Source organism: Pipistrellus kuhlii, unplaced genomic scaffold (genome assembly GCF_014108245.1).
Source record: "Pipistrellus kuhlii isolate mPipKuh1 unplaced genomic scaffold, mPipKuh1.p scaffold_m20_p_2, whole genome shotgun sequence".
Classification (NCBI taxonomy): Eukaryota; Metazoa; Chordata; class Mammalia; order Chiroptera; family Vespertilionidae; genus Pipistrellus; species Pipistrellus kuhlii.
The window spans coordinates 60449164-60469169 of NW_023425515.1; the positions used below are offsets into that span (position 1 = coordinate 60449164).

Consider the following 20006-nt stretch of genomic DNA (forward strand, 5'->3'; position numbering starts at 1 on the left):
ATTTATAAATGTGCTCTTTGTACCAAAGGTCTGCGTGATGTTACATCAACAAAATATAAGTCACTTTATTATACATTTCAACATTTTCAAGAGATAACAAAATCTGCAGCCTCCGCACTCAAATTTGATAAAGATCTTGCTAACGCAGATTGGAACATGGTTGAGAAAGCGATTATATTTCAAAACCCATATGCAGTAAGCAAGTAATATCTTTAATTTATCCCTTCAGAATAGGTATGATTGTCCTTAAGTAGTAAAAACGTTACAAATATTAATTCACAATTTTAATTCTTATCGTTGACAGAAACGTTGTATTGGTAACTCCTTATTCATCACAATAGTTAGAAGGGGATCTTAGGGAATTTTGTGATCACTGTGGGGCAAAATAGAAGAGACAACCTCTTTAAGCGCACACAAAATATATGTTATAAATTCAAAACAAGGAGCAATGTTGCCCTATTCCCCAGAGGTTCGGGGTCAGAAGGTCTGTGAAAATGTTCATTTCTAACAATCCCCAGGTGATGCAGATGCTACTGGGGAAACATACTTGCAGAACCACTGGAGTATGATTTTATATGCAGTAGCTTTTATAAACTGTTAACAATGCCAAGTGAAGATAAAGAATATGCTATAACTCTTTCCTCTCCAAACTGGCAATTATTTCACACCTAGGTAACTGCATGTAGTGAGGTAACTCATCTGAACATTTTTCTGTATCTAGCAAATTTTCTATAATTTTTCAAACCAAACTGGTATATGAATTGCTCAAGGTTTATGCTAAACTATGTTAATATTCATGTTTTGGTTTTGATTTGTGTTTTACTTAGTTAAGTCCAGGCGAAACAACAGAACATCAAAAGGTGAACTGTCCAAACTGTAACACAGAAATAGATGAGACCCTTAACACTGAAGCAATGGAGCTGGCCAACAGGCGCCTTCTGTCAGCACAAATAGTTAGTACCTTATTAAACACTTTTAAAAGTATTTTGACCTAGCATTATACTGAAAACTTCTCCCTTGCTGAAGATAATCTTAATTATACTCACCTGCATAGCATAATAGATTGTTTACAAAGGCAAAGGGAAATTTGACATTGTCTTAGGAATCTGCTTGACTGCAAAAAAATGATAGAGAGAAAAGACAGAGAGAGAGAGAGAGAGAGAGAGAAAGAGAGAGAGAGAGAGAGAGAGAGAGAGAGAGAGAGAGAGAGAGAAGAGAATAATCCACTTAAATGAGCTTAAGTAAAAGGTGTTTTATTATGATGAACTGGCAGTTTCACAAGTCCCAATGGCAGGAAACATAGCTGAGCTCAACCTTTAGATGTGTTATGCAGTCAGTTCCAAGCTATTGCCTATCTCTGGGACCCAACCTGTTTTTCATTAGAGGATACCACCAAGTTCACTAACAACTGCAAGTATAGGATACTATCATCATAACTTCTAAAAGAAAAATATGCAAATTAATCATTACTCCACTATACCCACAAGCCATGCCCACCAGCCAATCAGAGCAAGTATGCAAATTAATCTCAACTAAGATGACTTTGGCCACAGAGAGCAGGAGGGAGGCTTGGGTTTCCCTGGCAATGGAGGAAGCCAGCTTTCCACACACCCTGGTGGGCTTAGGCTTCCACTCAAGTGTATAAAGTTTCAATTATATAAAGTAAATAAATTCCAACAGAAATGGTGGCAGCCACAGAGCTGAAAGAGCAGGAGGCTAGGGTTTCCCTGGGCGATGGAGGAAGCCAATCTTCTATAGCCCTTGCCAGCTCAGGCCTTCACTGCAGGCTACAAAGTTTCAATTATAGAAGATACATAAATTCCAACAGAAATGGCTGCCAACAGGGAACAAGCAGGAGATTTGGCTCCACTCCAGACTACAAAGTTTCAATTGTAGAAGATAAATAAATTTGAGATACCAGGGCCTCTGCTTGGATTACCAGAGGACATGGCTGGCCTGCAAACCACCACAGGTCCGTTGCCCAGGCCGCCCCATGCCCCAAGGGAACCCCCACCCTTCAGGGCAAACCAGCTGGCCCCCACCCATGCACCAGGCCTCTATCCTATCTAATAAAAGAGTAATACGCAGATTGACCATCACTCCAACACACAATATGGCTGCCCCCATGTAGTCAAAGATCCTGCCTCCATGTGGACACAAGATGGTCACCACAAGATGGTCAGCAGGGGAGGGCAGTTGGGAGGAACCAGGCCTGCAAGGCAGGGCAGTTGGGGATGATTAACCCTGCAGGGAGGCAAGTTAGGGGTGTCCAGGATAGCAGAGGAGGGAAGTTGGGGGCAAGCAGGCTGGCAAGGGATAGTGGGCAGGTGGCTTCACCTGGGCTGCAGCTGTAAGTGCTGGCACCTGGAACCACAGGGTGGGAAGCTTTTCTGTCTCCTGGGCCACAGCCAGCCTCAGGTACTGGTGCCTGGGACTTCAGGGTGGGAGGCTTCTCTCTCTACCAGGTTGTAGCCAGCTGCAGGTGTTGGCAACTGAACCACAGAGGTGTGGCTTCTCTGGGATGCAGTGTGGGTGACTTCTCAGGCTCTCTGCAGCCTGGGATCATGGGGCAGGCAGCTTCTTCATCTCCTGGGCTGCAGCCAGCCTCAGGTGCTGGGGCCCAGTTTCTCTGTCTCCCCCAGGACATGGGGCAGACGTGAGGTTTCTGCTGTTTTCTGAGACCTGGGTTGATGGGGCAGGTGGCTTTTTGGTCTCCCTGGTAGCAGCCCAACTTCTCTGACTCCCACAGGCCTAGAATGGCTCGGGGGTGGGGCTGCCTCCATCTTTTCAGATTAATTTGCATACTCATTCTAATTGGCTGTTGGATATAGCAGAGTGATGGTAATTTGCATGTTTCTCTTTTATTAGTGTAGATATATATATATTTAGAGAGCCATTAATTCAATAGTATAGTAGACAGGTCAATAAATGACAGTTACTTTTAGGAATCACCATTCTCTAAATTCTTCTTACATTTTGGTGTGAATGATATTTTAACATTTTTCTAATTATTGTTTTATCTTTTGTGTTGGCTCTCGTGAGTCCATATCATTTTCAGCTTCCTTATTTTTCCATAAGCTACTGTGCTTATCTATGAGAATGCAGAATGTATTTAAATCTCACATTACTTTGTAAGTAATTTAATTAAGTTTGAAGAGAAAAATGCTATGCTATTGAGTTCTCTCATCTTCAAATCCAGTTCTATTTTCTCCTGGTATGCACTAGGATCATAGCCATGTTTTAATATCCATAAATAATTGTGCAGATAGAATGTATTCTATGGAACCCAGGAATCTTTATTTATAGCAAAAATTCCAATTTTGGAAATTGTTCTACACAATTATTTTCAACATACTGAGGCCAGAGGTGGTGTCAGACAGGGGTTTCCCCAGCATGAGCCTGAAGCAGAGTGGGCTCTCAATATATGGACTGAATATGTTCTGCAAGACAGTAGCAATGCATTTAATGTTAATCATAGACTAGACACAACAGAGTTTTGTTGTCAAAATATTTGGAAAATTGAACTTAAAACTAAAGCATCTTTAGCACATTTTCTTCCAGGGTCCTTCAGTGTAGAATTCCTGAGCTTTTAATCATCTAATAGCTGTTACAAACTTTTAAGATGGAAATGTGGCTTTCAGTAGTTCCCATAATTATTTGGCCACAGAACTGCACTTATTTTGGCAAATGTAATTAACATCTAGAAGGATCCTAGTTTCCTACAAGACCAGTTGAGTTCCACCCACTGCTCAGACCTAACCTTTATATTCATGAGATATCCAGACCTATCTGATGGTCTGTACTCTGTAGAGAGCTTCTTTTCATAAAGATACAGATTGTTTGGGGATTTTTGTCTTCTTTCTCACAGATTATTTTTCCATTAAAATGAATAAATAAGTTGCCATTGTTATTCGCGCTGTATAATGATGTGACTTGGCTTTCAGGCAAGCTACCAGAGACAATACAGGAATGAGACCCTGTCCCAGAGTGCAGTCCAGATGCTGGTGGGCGCAGCAGGAAGCTCTGGGGAGAAGGGAGAGTAAGTACATTGTCAGGAGAAATTTTCCATGCTCCTAATGTTAGAAATTGTGCAAGATTTTTTTCTTGTTTTTGTTTGATAATTTGTGATCATCCAGTATTATGTGTGGAAGCCCCTATCTGCTCTACACCCCACAACCAGGCCCAATAACCTACACTCAGTTTTCTTGACTTGGCTCTACTTGTTCAGACCTCTACGCATATGAACTCACTACTTCTTCTTACTAAGATGCTCCGTCCTTTCTCCTTTGTTCCCTAAAACTAAACTATAGTAAACTGCTCCTCTCTCTCTCTCTCTCTCTCTCTCTCTCTCTCTCTCTCTCTCTCTCTCTTTCTTTCTCTCTCTCTCTCTCTCTCTCTCTCTCTCTGATGAACCAAATGTCTAAGTCAAAGACTTTTTTGATCCCTACAGGCACATCTTCCCACAACACACACTCTCTGAATATTCAGCATACATTTGTAATGATTTCTTCAGATGTAGGTCTCCACAGTAAACAGCGGGTTCCTCTAAGTCAGGGTGTTAGGGATTACCCTCAAGTTACCTCCTGTGGAGGGATGAAGGCTACAAAGCCCAGATACAGATACATACACCTTTGTTCTGATCTATACTCCTGGTACTAAGGACACCAAAATTTCCTGCTCAAATGATCCTAAGTTTACTTATAGGGTTGTCTTCTTGGACCTTTTCCCATGAGCAAACTAGTAAAAGCAAACTGGGCCTTTAGTGTATAAGCCTAATAGGTGTAGCAGCCTGGTGTCTACTCACCTGTATCAGTTTGTGGTACCATGAGAGATAAAGCCAGATGTGGGACAAGAAACAGCCAGGCACTGGAGCATGTTTTTGCTGGAGTTCAAGTACAAATTTTCAGAGTCTATAAGTTTTAATTCAAGCCTAGCCATGCAAATCATATGACATTATATTTGTCAAGATAAGAAGATAAAGTATCTTATTTAAAGTTTTGGTTTCTTGGTTAATAATCCTTTTATATAATAAAGAGATAATATGCAAATTGACCATCACAACCTCATACAAGATGGCCGCCCCAATGTGTTAACAAGATGGCCAATCCCATGTGATCACAAGATGGCCGGTAGGGGAGAGCAGTTGTGGGTGATCAGGTCAGTAGGGGAGAGCGATTGGGGGTGACAAGGCCAGCAGTGGAGGACAATTGGGGGTGACCAGGCCAAAAGGGAAGGGCAGTTGGGGGTGCCCAGGTCAGCAGGGGAGAGCAGTTGGGGGTGACTGGACCTTCAGGGGAGGGAATGCAGTTGTGAGGGAGCAGGCTGGAAGGGGAGGGCAGTAAGGGATGACCAGGCCAGCAGGGGAGGGCAGTTGGTGGGGACCAGCAGGCAGGGGAGGGCAGTTAAGGGCAACTAGGCAGGCATGGGAGGGCAGTTGGGGGTGACTGGGCCAGCAGGGGAGGGCAACTGTGGCCAATTGGGCTGGCAGGGGAGCAGTTAGGTGTTGATCAGGCTGGCAGGGGAATGATTAGGGGGTTATTAGGCTGGCAGGCAGAAGCAGTTAAGGGCAATCAGGCAGGCAGGCAGGTGAGTGGTTGGAAGTCAGCAATCCCAGATTGTGAGAGGGATGTCTGACTGCTGGTTTAGGCCCAATCCCTGTGGGGCATCCCCCAAGGATATCCCCTAAGGGGTCCCAGATTAGAGAGGATGCAGGCTGGGCTGAGGGACAACCTCTCCCCCCAGTGCACGAATTTCATACACTGGTCCTCTAGTGTTTAAATATTTCACATATAGTGCAAGGCTCTCCATTTGCCCTAATGATCCAAGCCCTTCAAATGCTTAGTAGACCTGAGTGGTGTTAGGATAGTTTGGGAAGAGGGCTGGGAAAACATAGTCAATTTAAAACAATATGATGTATACTTTTCAAAGAGTGAATAAATGACACGCTGAAATCATTATCACTTCATTGTCCAGGAAAGGTTAATGTAAAACAAAATCGACAAAAGAGTATAGAGCAGTTCAGCCCACTGCCTTGATTTTTCCTCTTTAAATCTTCCAAGAAGGTAAAACCAGCATAAGCCTGTGAATAACAGTACACAAAGAAGATATCAACAGTGGGAGAAGGAGGTTAAAGAGGTGAAGAAATTCATAGTAGATAATGAAAGCAAATTTTGTAATACATTACATTTTTATTCACACATGTAAGAGATACTGGTAAATATTGAATGCTAATATACACAGAATTATATGCCAGACACTGTGGGGAATATCAAGATTAGTGAAATGGCGTTCCAATCTCCAAAGACTTTCTGTTAATTACACTTGTATTGCGTACTTGCTCTTTTGCTGGGCTGCCTTGGAGTAGATGATTCTTACCAGTAGCCCCATGTGTTGGGGTGCCTTGTGGCAAGAAAAAAAAACATATAAGGAGAGAAAGAGTGTCAAGTTTAAAAAGGAGCACCACGACCTATTCTAGGTGCTTGTGTAATTACCTAAGAAATAATATATTGAATAAAGAGCTTTTATTAAGTCTTATTTCAGATATAGTCTTAAACATTTAACATATATTACCAATTTTATGTCTAAAATCCTATCAGGTGAATGCCATTGTTATTATCTTCATTTTGCAGATGAGGAAAGTGAGCCCCAGTGAGATTAAATAATTTATCAAAGGTTATTTGTCTAATAAATTACAAAGCTTGAATTTGAAGCTAAGCTATCTTACTATCCAGTTAAAAAGATCACACTCTTTTCCTAATATGGGTTGAAACAGTTGATATAAAATAGGAATGCAGGAGCCTGAATTACTTAATAATTTGGGCTGTAAAATGTCATGTACTTACCGATATTACAGAATTCTAGTATTCATTAGAACTTGTGAATTATCATACCTTAGATTTTATTTATTTATTTAATTATTTTTAAAATATATTTTATTGATTTTTTTACAGAGAGGAAGGGAGAGAGATAGAGAGTTAGAAACGTCGATGAGAGAGAAACATCGACCAGCTGCCTCCTGCACACCCCCCACTGGGGATGTGCCCACAACCAATATACATGCCCTTGACCAGAATCCAACCTGGGACCCTTCAGTCCGCAGACCGACGCTCTACCACTGAGCCAAACTGGCTTCAGCATACCTTAGATTTTAATTCCTTCAGGAAGGTTTCCTGATTCCCCATGACTCTATTCAATGTGCCTCCCCACAAAAGAAAATAAATGTGCCCCGTTTGTGGGTCCAGGTTGTCCTCTTATGGATTATCTCCACAGCAACATTTACCGCACTTTACTGCAATTATGTTTGCGTGTTTTACTTCACTACTCTGCTAAATTCTTGAGGACAGAAACCAGTATTTGTTTATGACTTACGGTTTATCCCCAGCATTTAGCAACTGTACTAAGTGTCCAATAAATATCTTAAAAATTAGGAATGAATCAAGTCATATACACATTAGTGATTTTTATGTAATTCCCACATCATTATATTGAATCATAGAGAATTGAATGATTTTATTTTTTTTCTCGATTACATTGGTTTCAGATAAGTTGCAGATAAATTGCCCAATTTTCAGAGTAGCAGATAAATTGCCTAATTTTCAGAGTGAGAACATTATAATCAACTAGAGGCCTGGTGCATGGATCCGTGCACCAGTGGGGTCCCTGAGGCTGGCCTGCACCTCTTGCAATCCAGGACCCCTTGGGGGATGTTGGACTGCTGGTTTTGGCCCAATCCCCACAGGCCAGGCTGACATCCCCCAAAGGATATAGTAATGCAAAAGCTACAGGTGGCTGAGGAGGAGCCCTAGCTGGGGCCAGCCATTGTGCTGCTCCTGCTCATTCCGGCCCCACTGCACCTGCTGCTGCTGCCTAGTAGCACTGCCATGGAGGCAAGAGAGGCACACGCCACTGCAGCTGCACTCGCCAACCATGAGCCCAGCTTATGGCTGAGTTGTTCTCTGCTGTGGGAGTGCACTGACCACCAGGGGGAGCTCCTGCATTGAGTGTCTGCCCCTGGTAGTCAATGCACATCATAGCTACCAATCCACCAGTTGGCTGGTCAAGTGGTTGACCAGTCGCTTGGGCTTTTATATATATAGATAGGAAGGACAAGGTCTGCCTTCGAACTTAAATCATCAATGACTTTCCATAAAGTCATTTTTTAATGTAGGACCTCAGACACAAGGACAAAACTCTATCCTCCTTCTAAGGAAGACAATGAAAGTATCTGGTCAGCAACAGGTAAGTTCCTCATAAAATCAAACAAGACCAAATCATAGCACATAGATCTATAGTCTCAATAGAAAAGTAAGAAAAAAAACTACAGACAAGTGCCACCAAAGTATCTTTTGGTGGTTTTATTACCACTGAATTCTCCAAGAAACCATTTTAAGTCTTAACCTACCACTTATATTTTCCCTATAAATTCCTTGGCTACTTGCCCAAAAGGTAAAAGAAAGGAGATGAGAGGATATGTAAGATTGCTGGATGTTTCATACATACTTTCTCATTTAATTATCCCAGGCTAATATAGGTATTTTTAACCTCCATTTTACAGAGCAAACAGGTTAATGGGGTAATTTGCTCATTGCCAAACCAGATAATGGGGGTCACAACATGAAAACCCATATGTAGTTGAATCCAAATATTTGAACTAAGGTATGCTTTCTATTTCTGAACCTTGACCTCTCTACTATTTTAAACCATGTATTTCTAGACTTTTATATTATATTTAATAAATGATCCCCACATATTAAAATTCATAATTATATATCTATTGTATCTACAACTTTGAGACTTGAACCTATGCCCATGAAAAGGTCTCATTTCCAGTCATCATTGGAAAAATAGTATTTTTGCTTTCTGCCAATACTTCATTAACTTATCCCAAAATTTAAAAGCATGTTTGAAAGTTTGAAAGATTTCTTTTTTTTTCTTCTTTTTTTTTAGGTATTCGAGTCCTGAAACAATAAAGAATTATTCTGAAGGCAAAACAGTTCTTACCTTTGTTAGAAAAGTATTGCTCAATTGGGTATATAATACTAAAAAGGAAAAAGGGGTCCCATCAAGGTAAGTGAAATTGCTAGATCATAATGCTAATTTTGTTTAATTTCTTTAATATAAGAAATTGTATTTCACAATTTGTAGACAATTTTGAAATCAGGTAGTATGAGTCCATCAGCTTTATTTTTTTTCAAGATTGGTGCGGCTATTTGGGGTTACTTGCAATTGCATATGAATTTTTTAAAATTCTCACCTGAGGATATTTCCACTGATTTTTAGACAGAGCGGGGAGAGGTAAGTAGGAGAGGGAGAGGAAAAAAACAACACATCAATTCTTTGCTTCCCGTATGCGCTCCAATCTCCCTGAAACCTGGGTATGTGCTCTGATAGGAAATCAAACCCACAATCTTTTGGTGTATGAGACGTTGCTCCCATCAACTGAGCCACATCGACCAGGGATATATACAAATTTTTTAATTAGCTTGTTTATATCTGGGAAAAAAATGCCATTGAGATATTCATAGGAATTGCATGGAATATGTTGTCAGCTTTGGGTAGTATTGCCATCTTAGCATCATTAAGCTTTCCAGTTTGTGAATATGGGATGACTTTTCATTTACTAAGATTTCTAATTTCTCTCAGAAATGTACCATTTTCATTGTACAAGTTTTCATTAAGTTTATTTTGTTACCTTTTCTGCAGTTAAATTTAATCTTAAGTAGTTTTTTTCCTTTTTTGATGCCTTCATAAATTAATTTTTTTCTTAATTTTATTTTTGGATTATTTATTTCTAGTATATAGAAATACAAATGATTTTTAATATATATTTACAAGGTTTTCTTTAATATGTTTTTTTTTAATTGATGTCAGATAGGAAGAGAGAAGGATAGCAGGTAGAAACATCAGTGATGAGAGAGAATCATTGATCGGCTGCCTCATGCACACCCACACACTGGGGATGGATCCCAAAATCCAGCATTTTCCCTGACTGGGAATCAAACTGTGATTTCCTGGTTCATGGGTCAATGCTCAAGCACTGAACCACACTGGTCAGCTGATTTTTATATATTGATTCTATATCCTGAAGCTTTGCTGAATTCTCTTATTAGCTTTCAGTTTGGGGAAATTCTCTAGGATTTTCTACATATAAGATCCTGTCATCAATGAATAGAGATAATTTTATTTCTTCCTTTCCAACTTGGATGGCTCTTATTTTTTTTTTCTTCAACTCAATAGCAGTATCTATTAATTAAGTATCTAATCCACCACACTCAATAAACAACAAAAAGATTTATCTGTGCTATAGTTATTTTAAAGCCTTTAATACTAAGTTAAGCTACAACTTTCTGAGTAATTATATCTGTTGCTGTGACCTAAAGAAAGGGAAATTTAAAAATTGGAATTGATAGTCAATTTATCCTTTCTCCAAAATGCCATTCATCTCAGTAGGTAATACAGATTCTGGAGCTACATGCTATATTTAGAATCCCCATCTCGATCATTTATTAGCTAAATGAGTTTTTCAAGTCTCAGTTTCCTCATTTGAAAAATAGATATAATAATATTTTTATTATATTCTGGAAGCTAACTGATTTATGTAAAGCATCTGGCATATAGTAGATGCTAAAATATAATAGTTGGATTCTTCTCTGCTTGTTGGGACCATTGTAAACATTATATACTGTGCGTAGAAGTCCAGGGATTAGCACTGGGTAATCACTTAACAAATGTTAATATTTCTTACTAAGTGCTGAGTAACATTCCATTGAAAATTGAGTTTTTTAACTGATAGGTAAAGTCATAAATATGGGGATATGGAATTTTAAAAAGAGCAACAAACATGCAGAAAACAGTCATGAAAAAGAACCAGCAAAAATAACAGCAGATTTATATCCCTATGACTTCAGTTATTAGAATTATTTAATATAAACAGTATTACTGAAACATTAAAATTAATAAGTGATGGACTCAAACATGAAAAAGTCAATCACCAAAAGAAACTGAACAGAAAAAAATGGAAAGATACCTATAATTTTTTAAATTAAAAATTCAACTTAAATTATTCACAATTGAATACAAAATCAACAGGATATATCTAATTTGGAGAGATACAGCTAGAGTTGAACAAATAAGAATAAACAGAAAAATATCAGGACCCTGAGATCTGAAGTGGTAATGCTTGGGTGGACAAATTTAAAAGTGCTAAACCCCCCTATTCTCATGGCCTGACAGAAGCAGCTGCTAGAGGATGATACAGATACCGCAAAGATATCACAAGATAAAGCTTGTCTTTGTTTCAAGGTTAGTCTCTACCACCTTTTTTTATTTCCAAGGTAATTATCGAAGACAGATCTCAACAGAGCTAGAGGGTAAAATAAAGTATCTATTCCAGGATTCTACAACTAATCAACTGAAGGGCTTACAAGACCTAACCAATATCAGGGAAAACTAGTAGAACATATAAGGGAATGGATCTTGAGAAGATTGCAACGTGAGGTCAGATTATGAAGAACTTATTGGCATGATGAATTTATTGGACTTATCCATGATGAGTCAAGGTTCAACATGTGATCAACGAGACTTGGGATTGGTATTATTACATGCCTGTGATGGGTTTTGATGCTTGAAAAGGCCAAAAAACCTACAGCAAATGAGGTGCAGATGATAAAAATTATAATATTTAACTAGATTAATGACATGGGAATGAAGACACAACCACATGACCTCTGGAAAGACCTGAAGAACATTCCCTTCACCAAGGCAACAGTGATACACTCAATGGTAGATGTCTTCTGCAGGACATGGTTGACAATAGTTGAAACAACAATAAAATTGCTGCTTCAGTTCCTTGTCCCCTGCCATTCCTTGGCAGAATGAATGGTAAAAGACAAATGGAAGCACTTCAGTGTCAGAAAAAGGATGGGCATACTTTATTTTGTGTACAGCAAACCAATGAATGGCTAACAAATAATGTATGTCAAAGGGAAATACGAACAGTTAACTCACTATTACTTGATTTCTAAAGGTAAAGAGCTGGTGGGCAAATCATGTCCTGCAATGGAAAATCATGATCCCTCCAAATATAAGTCAGTTCTCAGGCCCAGAGCTATTGAGAAATGATGGCAACAATACCACAAGTATACAGGAGAAATATTTTCTCAGTATCTTTTTTTTTCAAATGGGCCTTTAGGCACTTTACCAGAGTTGCTATTCATTGGGAAAAGGAAAATACCTAGACTTTTGTGCTTTGGGGATATGGTGTTTAAAATAATACTGATACAAAAAGCTTAAAATCCTATCATAGTCCTCAAGTTAAACTGGGAGCTTTTAGGCTAAGTAATATATAAAGTTTCTTACTCAATCTGTCTCATAGAAGTGCAGCAGGTCCACTGTGTGGTTATTTTCTGAGTTTATAATTGGGACAAGCATACTTAGTATCTTTACACATTATCTAACTGACCTACAGAGCAAGGCTCATTATGGCAGGAAGGACCAGCTCACCAAGTGGAACCCATAGCCAAAATATCGATAGTAATGAGAAGCAATATAGCATTTCAGGATTAAGAAATTAACATGAATGTTAAGGATTTAAAGGAATTATGAATTAGCTGCATTATATTTTTTCAATTCATCTATGTGGCATAAACAAGTCATTGTAAACAAGCAAAAGGTAACCGTAAGTGCAATGCTTTACCAGATATTATTTTATTGCTGGAAGAAAGTTAAAAAAAATTTAATCACAATCACTGCCTGAAGGCCTGGAGGGCCCTACCAATTTAATGCCAGGATTATAATTGTGTTCATTTTTTGTGTTCTTTGCTTAAATAGAACCTCTAATTACTGATTAAAAAGTGGTAAAAGTACTGGATCACTTCCCTATTCGCAGAGGTCAATCTGTGTTAAATAGTGTATGAAACTTTTACAATTTATTAATCAACAAGAGTTTTAACAATAAAAATGCATTATTATACCATTTGAATAATTAAAAATACATAAAGTAAATCCTCATCCTCAATTCCACCTTCTAGCATACTTAGTATGGAAAATATTTTCCACAGCATACACATAACTTTAAATTTTTTATTAAAATGTGGACCCCAAACTGTTACACCACACACATCCAGGGATTTGTTTTTTATTTTATTCTTTGACCAAGAAAGATGCTCATAATACACTATGAAGAGAGAGAAAAATCAGGTTACAGGACAGTATGTATGATATTACTCTTTTTGTGTTTATAGACAGTGATTATATGTACAAAAGGATTAGAACAAAATTTAAGTTGTTAATAGTAGTTATCTCTGAGAAGTGGAATTATTGGAAAGTGGAAGGGATTGCCTTTGTGTGTTTTAAAAAAATATTTCTAGTTTAAATTGTCCCTGATTTACAAGCAAAAGTATTTCTATTAAAAGTACAGTGAAGCCTGGTGGGGTGGCTCACTTGGTTGGATCGTAATCTCATACACACACACACACACAAATGCAGTTAGATTGCAGTTGAGGCACATACCTAGGTTTTGGGTTTGATCCTGGTCAGGGCATGTACAGAAAGCAACCTATCAATATTTTCATTCCAAATTGATATATCTCTCTTCTCTTCCTTCCCCTCTAAAAACACAAAACAAAACAAACAAACAAAACACAACAAAAATAACATATAATCAGATGATGATTTTTAAAAAGTACAATAAAAATGAGTGAGAGGTGAGGAAAATGAGAAAGAAAGAGGGAAAACCAGCATCAGTCATTTTCCAGAAGAGGAAATTAAAAGGACCCTATCTGAGGTAGGATGACAGAAAGTGTTGGCTCTTGATGGCTACCTCCCAGAGCTAAGCGGGACTCCCGAAGCTATTGATGATTAGAACAGAACTGGACATATAATGAAAATAATTCCGTGTAACTATTATTTTATATATTTTTTAATTAAATTATTATATGTCTATATATTTTACCATTGGCCCCCCCTCCATACATACCCACTCACCCCAGAGTTTTGGTTGTACTCATATGCATGTATACAAGTCCTTCAGTTGATCTCTTATCTCCCCCAGATCTCCCTCCCCTCCCCACTGTAATTTGACAGTCTGCTTGTTGCTTTACTGTCTCTATATCTACCTTTTGGTTCTTCAGTTTATAATGTTCTTAAACATCCATAAATGAGTGAGGTCATGTGGTGTTTCTCTTTCATTGACTGGCTTATTTCACTCAGCATGATCTTATCCAATTCAATCCAGGTAGCTGCAAATGATGAGAATTTCTTCTTTTTATGGCAGCATAATATTCCATTGTGTAGATGTACAATAGTTTTTTGATCCAATCATCTGATTGGCAGCTAGGCTGTTTCTAAATACTAGCTATTGTGAATTGTGCTGCTATGAACATAGGGGTGCATATATCCTTTCTGACTGATGTTTCTAGCTTCTTGGGATATATTCCTAGGAGTGGGATTACTGGGTCAAATAGGAGTTCCATTTTCAGTTTTTTGCGGAAGCTCCATAGTGTTCTCCACAGTGGTTGCACCAATTTACATCCCCATCAGCAGTGCACAAGGGTTCCTTTTTCTCCACAACCTCACCAACTCTTATCGTTTGTTGATGTTGGCCATTCTGTCAGGTGTGAGATGGTACCGCATTGTTGTTTTGATTTGCATCTCTCGGATAATTAGTGACTTTGAACATGTTTTCATGTGCTCTTGACCTTCCTTCTGTCTTCTTTTGAGAAGATTCTATTTAGATCCATTGTCCATTTTTTAATTGGGTCATTTATCTTCCTTTTATTAAGTTGTAAGCTGGGGGAGATAACAGATCAACCGAAGGACTTGTATACATGCATATAAGTACAACCAATGGACATAAAACTATGGGGAGGGAGGGGATATGGGGGAGGGAGGGAGGGGGCAAAAAAAAATCATTAAAATATGTAAAAATAAATAAATAAATAAATTTTAAAAATAAATAAATAAAAATAAAAATAAAAAAAATAAAAATAAAAAAAATAAAAAAAAAAAAGTTGTAAGCTGACTGTAGAAGTTGGAGAATAAATCTTTATCAGTGATAACATTTGCAAATATGTTCTCCCATACAGTGGGCTTTCTTGTTGTTTTATTGATGATTTCTTTTGCTGTAAAAAAAAAAAAAAAAAAAAAAAAAAAGCTTTTTTTTTTTTATGTAGTCCCATTTGTTTATTTTCTCTTTAGCTTCCATTGCCTTAGGTGCGGAATCAGCGAAGAAGTTCTTTTGGCATATGTCTGAGAATTTGCTGCCTGTGGATGCCTCTAGTATTTTTATGGATTCCCGTCTGATGTTTAAGTCCTGTATCCATTTTGAGTTTAATTTTGTGTACGGTGTAAGTTGGTGATCTAGTTTCATTTTTTTGCATGTGTCTGTCCAATTTTCCCAACACCATTTATTGAAGAGACTGTATTGACTCCATTGTATATTCATGCCTCCTTTGTCAAATATTAATTGAGCATAGTGATTTGGGTTGATATCTGGATTCTCTATTCTATTCCATTGATCTATATGTCTGTTCTTGTGCCAGTACCAGGCTGTTTTGAGAACAGTGGCTTTGTAATACAGCTTGAAATCTGGTATTGAGATCCCTCCTACTTTACTCTTCTTTCTCAGAATTGCTGTGGCTATTCGGGGTCTTTTATTGTTCCAAATGAACTTTTGGAGAGTTCTTTCTAGGTCAGTGAAATATGCCATTGGCATTTTAATGGGGAGTGCATTGAACCTATGAATTGCTTTGGGAAGTATGCATATTTTAATGATGTTGATTCTATCAATCCATGAACATGGTATGTTCTTCCATCTGTCTACATCTTCCTCTATCTCTTTTTTCAGTGTCGTGTAGTTTTAAGCATATAGGTCTTTTACCTCCTTAGTTAAATTTATTCCTAGGTATCTTAATTTTTTTGGTGCGGTGGTAAATGGAATTGCTTTTTTAGTCTCTGTTTCTGTAATTTCACTGTTGGTGTATAGAAATGCCATGGATTTCTTGGCGTTAATTTTATATCCTGCTACATTGCCAAATTCATTTATTAAGTCAATTAGTGGGGTTTTTTTTATTTTAAATGGCAGTTCTTTTTTTTTTAATATATTTTATTAATTTTGTACAGAGAGGAAGGGAGAGAGAGAGTTAGAAACATTGATGAGAGAGAGTCATCAATCAGCTGCCTCCTGCACACCCCCCACTGGGGATATGCCCGCAACCAAGGCACATGCCCTTGACCTGAATCGAACCTGGGTCCCCCCAGTCCCCAAGCCAACGCTCTATCCACTGAGCCAAACCAGTTTTGGCTCAATTAGTTTTTTAATGGAGTCTTTTGGGTTTTTTATGTACAATATCATGTCATCTGCAAATAAAGATAACTTTACTTCTTCTTTTCCAATTTGGATGCCTTTTATTTCCTCTTCTTATCTAATTGCAATGGATAGTACTTCCAGTACTATGTCAAACAGGAGTGGCAAGAGTGGGCATCTCTGTCTTGTTCCTGTTCTTAGAGGGAATGGTTTTAGTTTTAGCCCATTGAGTATGATGTTGGCTGTGGGTTTATCATATATAGCTTTTATTATGTTGAGGTATGATTCTTGTACTCCCACCTTGTTGAGAGTTTTTATCAGGAAAGGGTGTTGGATTTTATCAAATGCTTTTTCTTCATCAATTGATATGACCATATGATTTTTATCTCTCAACTTATGTGATGTATCATATTTATTGATTTGCAGATATTGTACCATCCTTGCATTCTTGGAATAAATCCTACTTGGTCAAGGTGTACGATTTTTCTGATGTTCTGCTAGAGCCGATTTGCTAGAATTTTGTTGAGGATTTTGGCATCTAAGTTCATGAGGGATATTGGCCTGTAATTCTCTTTCATTGAGTTGTCTTTATCTGGTTTTGGTATGAGGATGATGCTGGCTTCATAGAAGGAGTTTGGAAGTGTTCCTTCCTCTAGAATTTTGTGGAATAGTCTGAGGATGATAGGTTTTAGTTCTCCTAAAATCAAGTGAGGAAAAAAGGAAAAAATTTGTTTCTTAAATAAAAGATGCAAAAAATGAAAATAAAATAAAAAATAAAAAAATTAGCAAAAAAAGTGTGCAGTTGTGAAGGCCATTCACTTCTTCTGTTATTCTGTTTGGCATGCCTATTTCTCAGTCCAGACAGTATTGCAGTTTCCTGCGTTCTGCTGCACCTCTACTAGTGTTTATAAACTAGTCCTTGATTTTAAGATGGTGGTTCCTTAGTTTCTTGGTTTTTGATCAAATAAAACTAGTAATAAACACAGTCAGTTTGTACTCCAGCCCCTAGGTGGCAGTGTTTCTGGATTGATGTCCCCGTCTTTTTTGGCTGCTCTATCCTTCTTTTTCTATGGCACTCAATACTGTTTTTTTGTTTGTTTGTTTGTTTTTTGCCTGAATCCTGGATGATTTCTCCCTGCTCTGCTTCTCAGGTTCCAGAAAAGCAGTTTCCCACTGCCGTCTCTTAGGGCCAGCCGATCTGGGTGGTCTCTCCTTTGTAATCAGAAGCAAAGGGTTGTAGGGGAACCAGCCAAGGTGCGCGATGGGCCAGTCTGCTCACACTTACAAACAGACTGCTTTCCAACTCCTATGTTCTTCCTCCGTGTCAGATCAGAATGGGTTGCTCCCTAGAGAACGCCACTATTGGCAGCCTTGAGGATCCCCATCCACTCTCTCAAATCACACCAGACCCAACACAGATTTCCGCGGCCTCAGGGTGCGCTTTTGCCTCTGCCGCCATAGAGGCCGCAGCTTCTGCAGCTGCCGCTTTCGCTGTTGGGACACAGACACCTCACATTATCCTCGGCAAAATCCAACCTTTCTGTGGAATCCAGGTGTCCGCACCAGTCAGGGGCCCCCACAGCTGTGGTTTTATCAGGTCTCAGATAAGATCCCCAGTTGCAGCACTGATGTGGTTGTGAGAGGCAGCACGTACAAGTGTTTACCTTGCCACCATCTTCTCCTTTTTCCATGTAATTATTTTATCAGATAAAATTTCCTCCTTTTCTTTTTTACAGATATTTCTTTCTTAATGTATTCCATAAAATAGTATTTACTGATGAATTTGAATATGTCGGATACCTTGTGATACTAATGAATACGTTCCCTATTATAATTTCTTGGATGCCCACAATAGTTGACATCTATGAGGATGAATTAAGAAAAGCTAACTATGTTTTTCTTGGATTTTACATCCTGGAGTCCGTAGTTAAGGTAATTAAAGCAAGTGCGCGCGTGTGTGTGTGTGTGTGTGTGTGTGTGTGTGTGTGTGTGTCTAAGTAATATTCAAGAGAAAGATTTCCTAACTTCATTTTCAACAATAGCTACAGTTTCTAAAAGAGTGTATAAAATTCTCTTCCACTTCTCAAACAAATAAATTTTAGTTTTTAAAATGCAGGGGCCTGATGTGGCAGGGATCTCCCTTTTCCGCGTCCCACACAGTAAGAGAGATGAACGAACCGGTTCTAAGTGGAAGTGGCCAGGGATTGAGAACTAATAGAAATAAAGAGAGAAGACACAGAGATAGATTTTAAGCTGGGAGCTAGGAGGGCCGCAGACCTCCTCTTCTGGAGAGACTGACTGACGACCTCCTGAGCCACATAGCACATCTATTTATACTCCAATCCAACAAGGGGTTTCACAGGAAACCAAGGAGCCTGGGGGAGCCCAGGTTCCACCCACTCCTTCCACCTGGACAAACACAAGCCAGGAACTAAGAACATAGCAGCACTCCCAGGGTGGAAATGCAACTGACATGATTCTGTCAATATCCTGGGCCCAGTAACCAACAATCTATAGAATGTCCAGGTGTCTTCCCATTTGGCCCTCTACATTAAAGGTAATTTTAGGGTGACTCAATATAACATATCCATACTTTAAGGATTGATTTTGTATTTGCAAAAATAAATTTTAAAATAGTGTGTGTCAAAGGGACCCAAAATGAGTTTCACAGGTATTGGTAATGTTTTTAAATTTAGCAGGGCAGTAAATACATAGATGTTGGTTCTATTATTTTTACACTAAATAGATAAATAAATGGATAAATATATGGGTAGATACGTATTCATTTATATTAAATGATATCATAATTCGATTTTTAAATCCAATATAAAGGTAGTTGTCAAATAATGGAAATATACACCCACAAATTGATAACAATATTGTGTCATATGGATCAACAAGTCATGATATAAAATATTTTAGCCAGAAAGCTTAAATAGAATAAGTATATCTGATATTTGGACAAAATGAATGAGTCTCAAATTTTTTTATGGAAAATTAAAATGCTACTTCAGAGTGATACTGTTGGAGAGGGGATAGACTCACAACCCATCACATTACATGTAATAAATTCCATGTTAGTTGGAATGACCATAGGACATTTCATATATATATGTATTTTTTTTAAATAAAGCAATTAATGTTAAGGTTAGTTTCAGGGAAAAGGTGAGAATGAAGAGTTTCCTAAAATATGAAATATATTGTACTGTAATATGTACTATAATGGAAAGAGCCCATTGCTAGAATTTAGTAAAATGGCTCCGGTTTTGGTTTTCTATGACAAACTGTTCTCAAGGTCACTGAATTTCTCCCAATTTTAATTTTTTCTTCTTTAAAAAGTCAGGGTTGGTCTAAATAATCAATGTAGTTTCCTCTGGCTCTATTACTTTTTGTACTCTGCCACATTGACTCTGCTGTCATAGCCATGAATAGCCATAGCTTCATTCAATCAGGCCCACTGATGATGGCAGCACTAGACTGTAGAGACATGGTCAGCCATCATAGCTGAGAGGATACTCCCAACCCTGTGCAGCCCTGTTCTGGTCTTCCAACTACTTAACACAAAATGTGTCCTCACGGCCCAGTTTTCAAACTTGCCTTCATCTAGCATTTCCTTTACCCTCTTTTCTATTTAATTCGGTTTTCCTCCTTTATACTATGCCTTTTAAAACATCCTTTATGTTATTAACAATAATAATAAACG

The 20006-nt window shown here is 38.2% G+C and overlaps 1 protein-coding gene across 1 annotated transcript in view; it reads left to right on the forward strand.

Moving 5' to 3' along the window:
* Positions 1 to 20006, forward strand: part of SLC9C1 (solute carrier family 9 member C1) — a 101570-nt gene that overhangs the window by 46194 nt on the left and 35370 nt on the right. The window contains exons 12-16 of the mRNA XM_045583781.1: positions 29 to 195; positions 828 to 953; positions 3945 to 4039; positions 8947 to 9066; positions 18040 to 18235. Coding sequence (XP_045439737.1) covers positions 29 to 195; positions 828 to 953; positions 3945 to 4039; positions 8947 to 9066; positions 18040 to 18235 — 704 coding nt within the window. The remainder of the gene's footprint in view (positions 1 to 28; positions 196 to 827; positions 954 to 3944; positions 4040 to 8946; positions 9067 to 18039; positions 18236 to 20006) is intronic.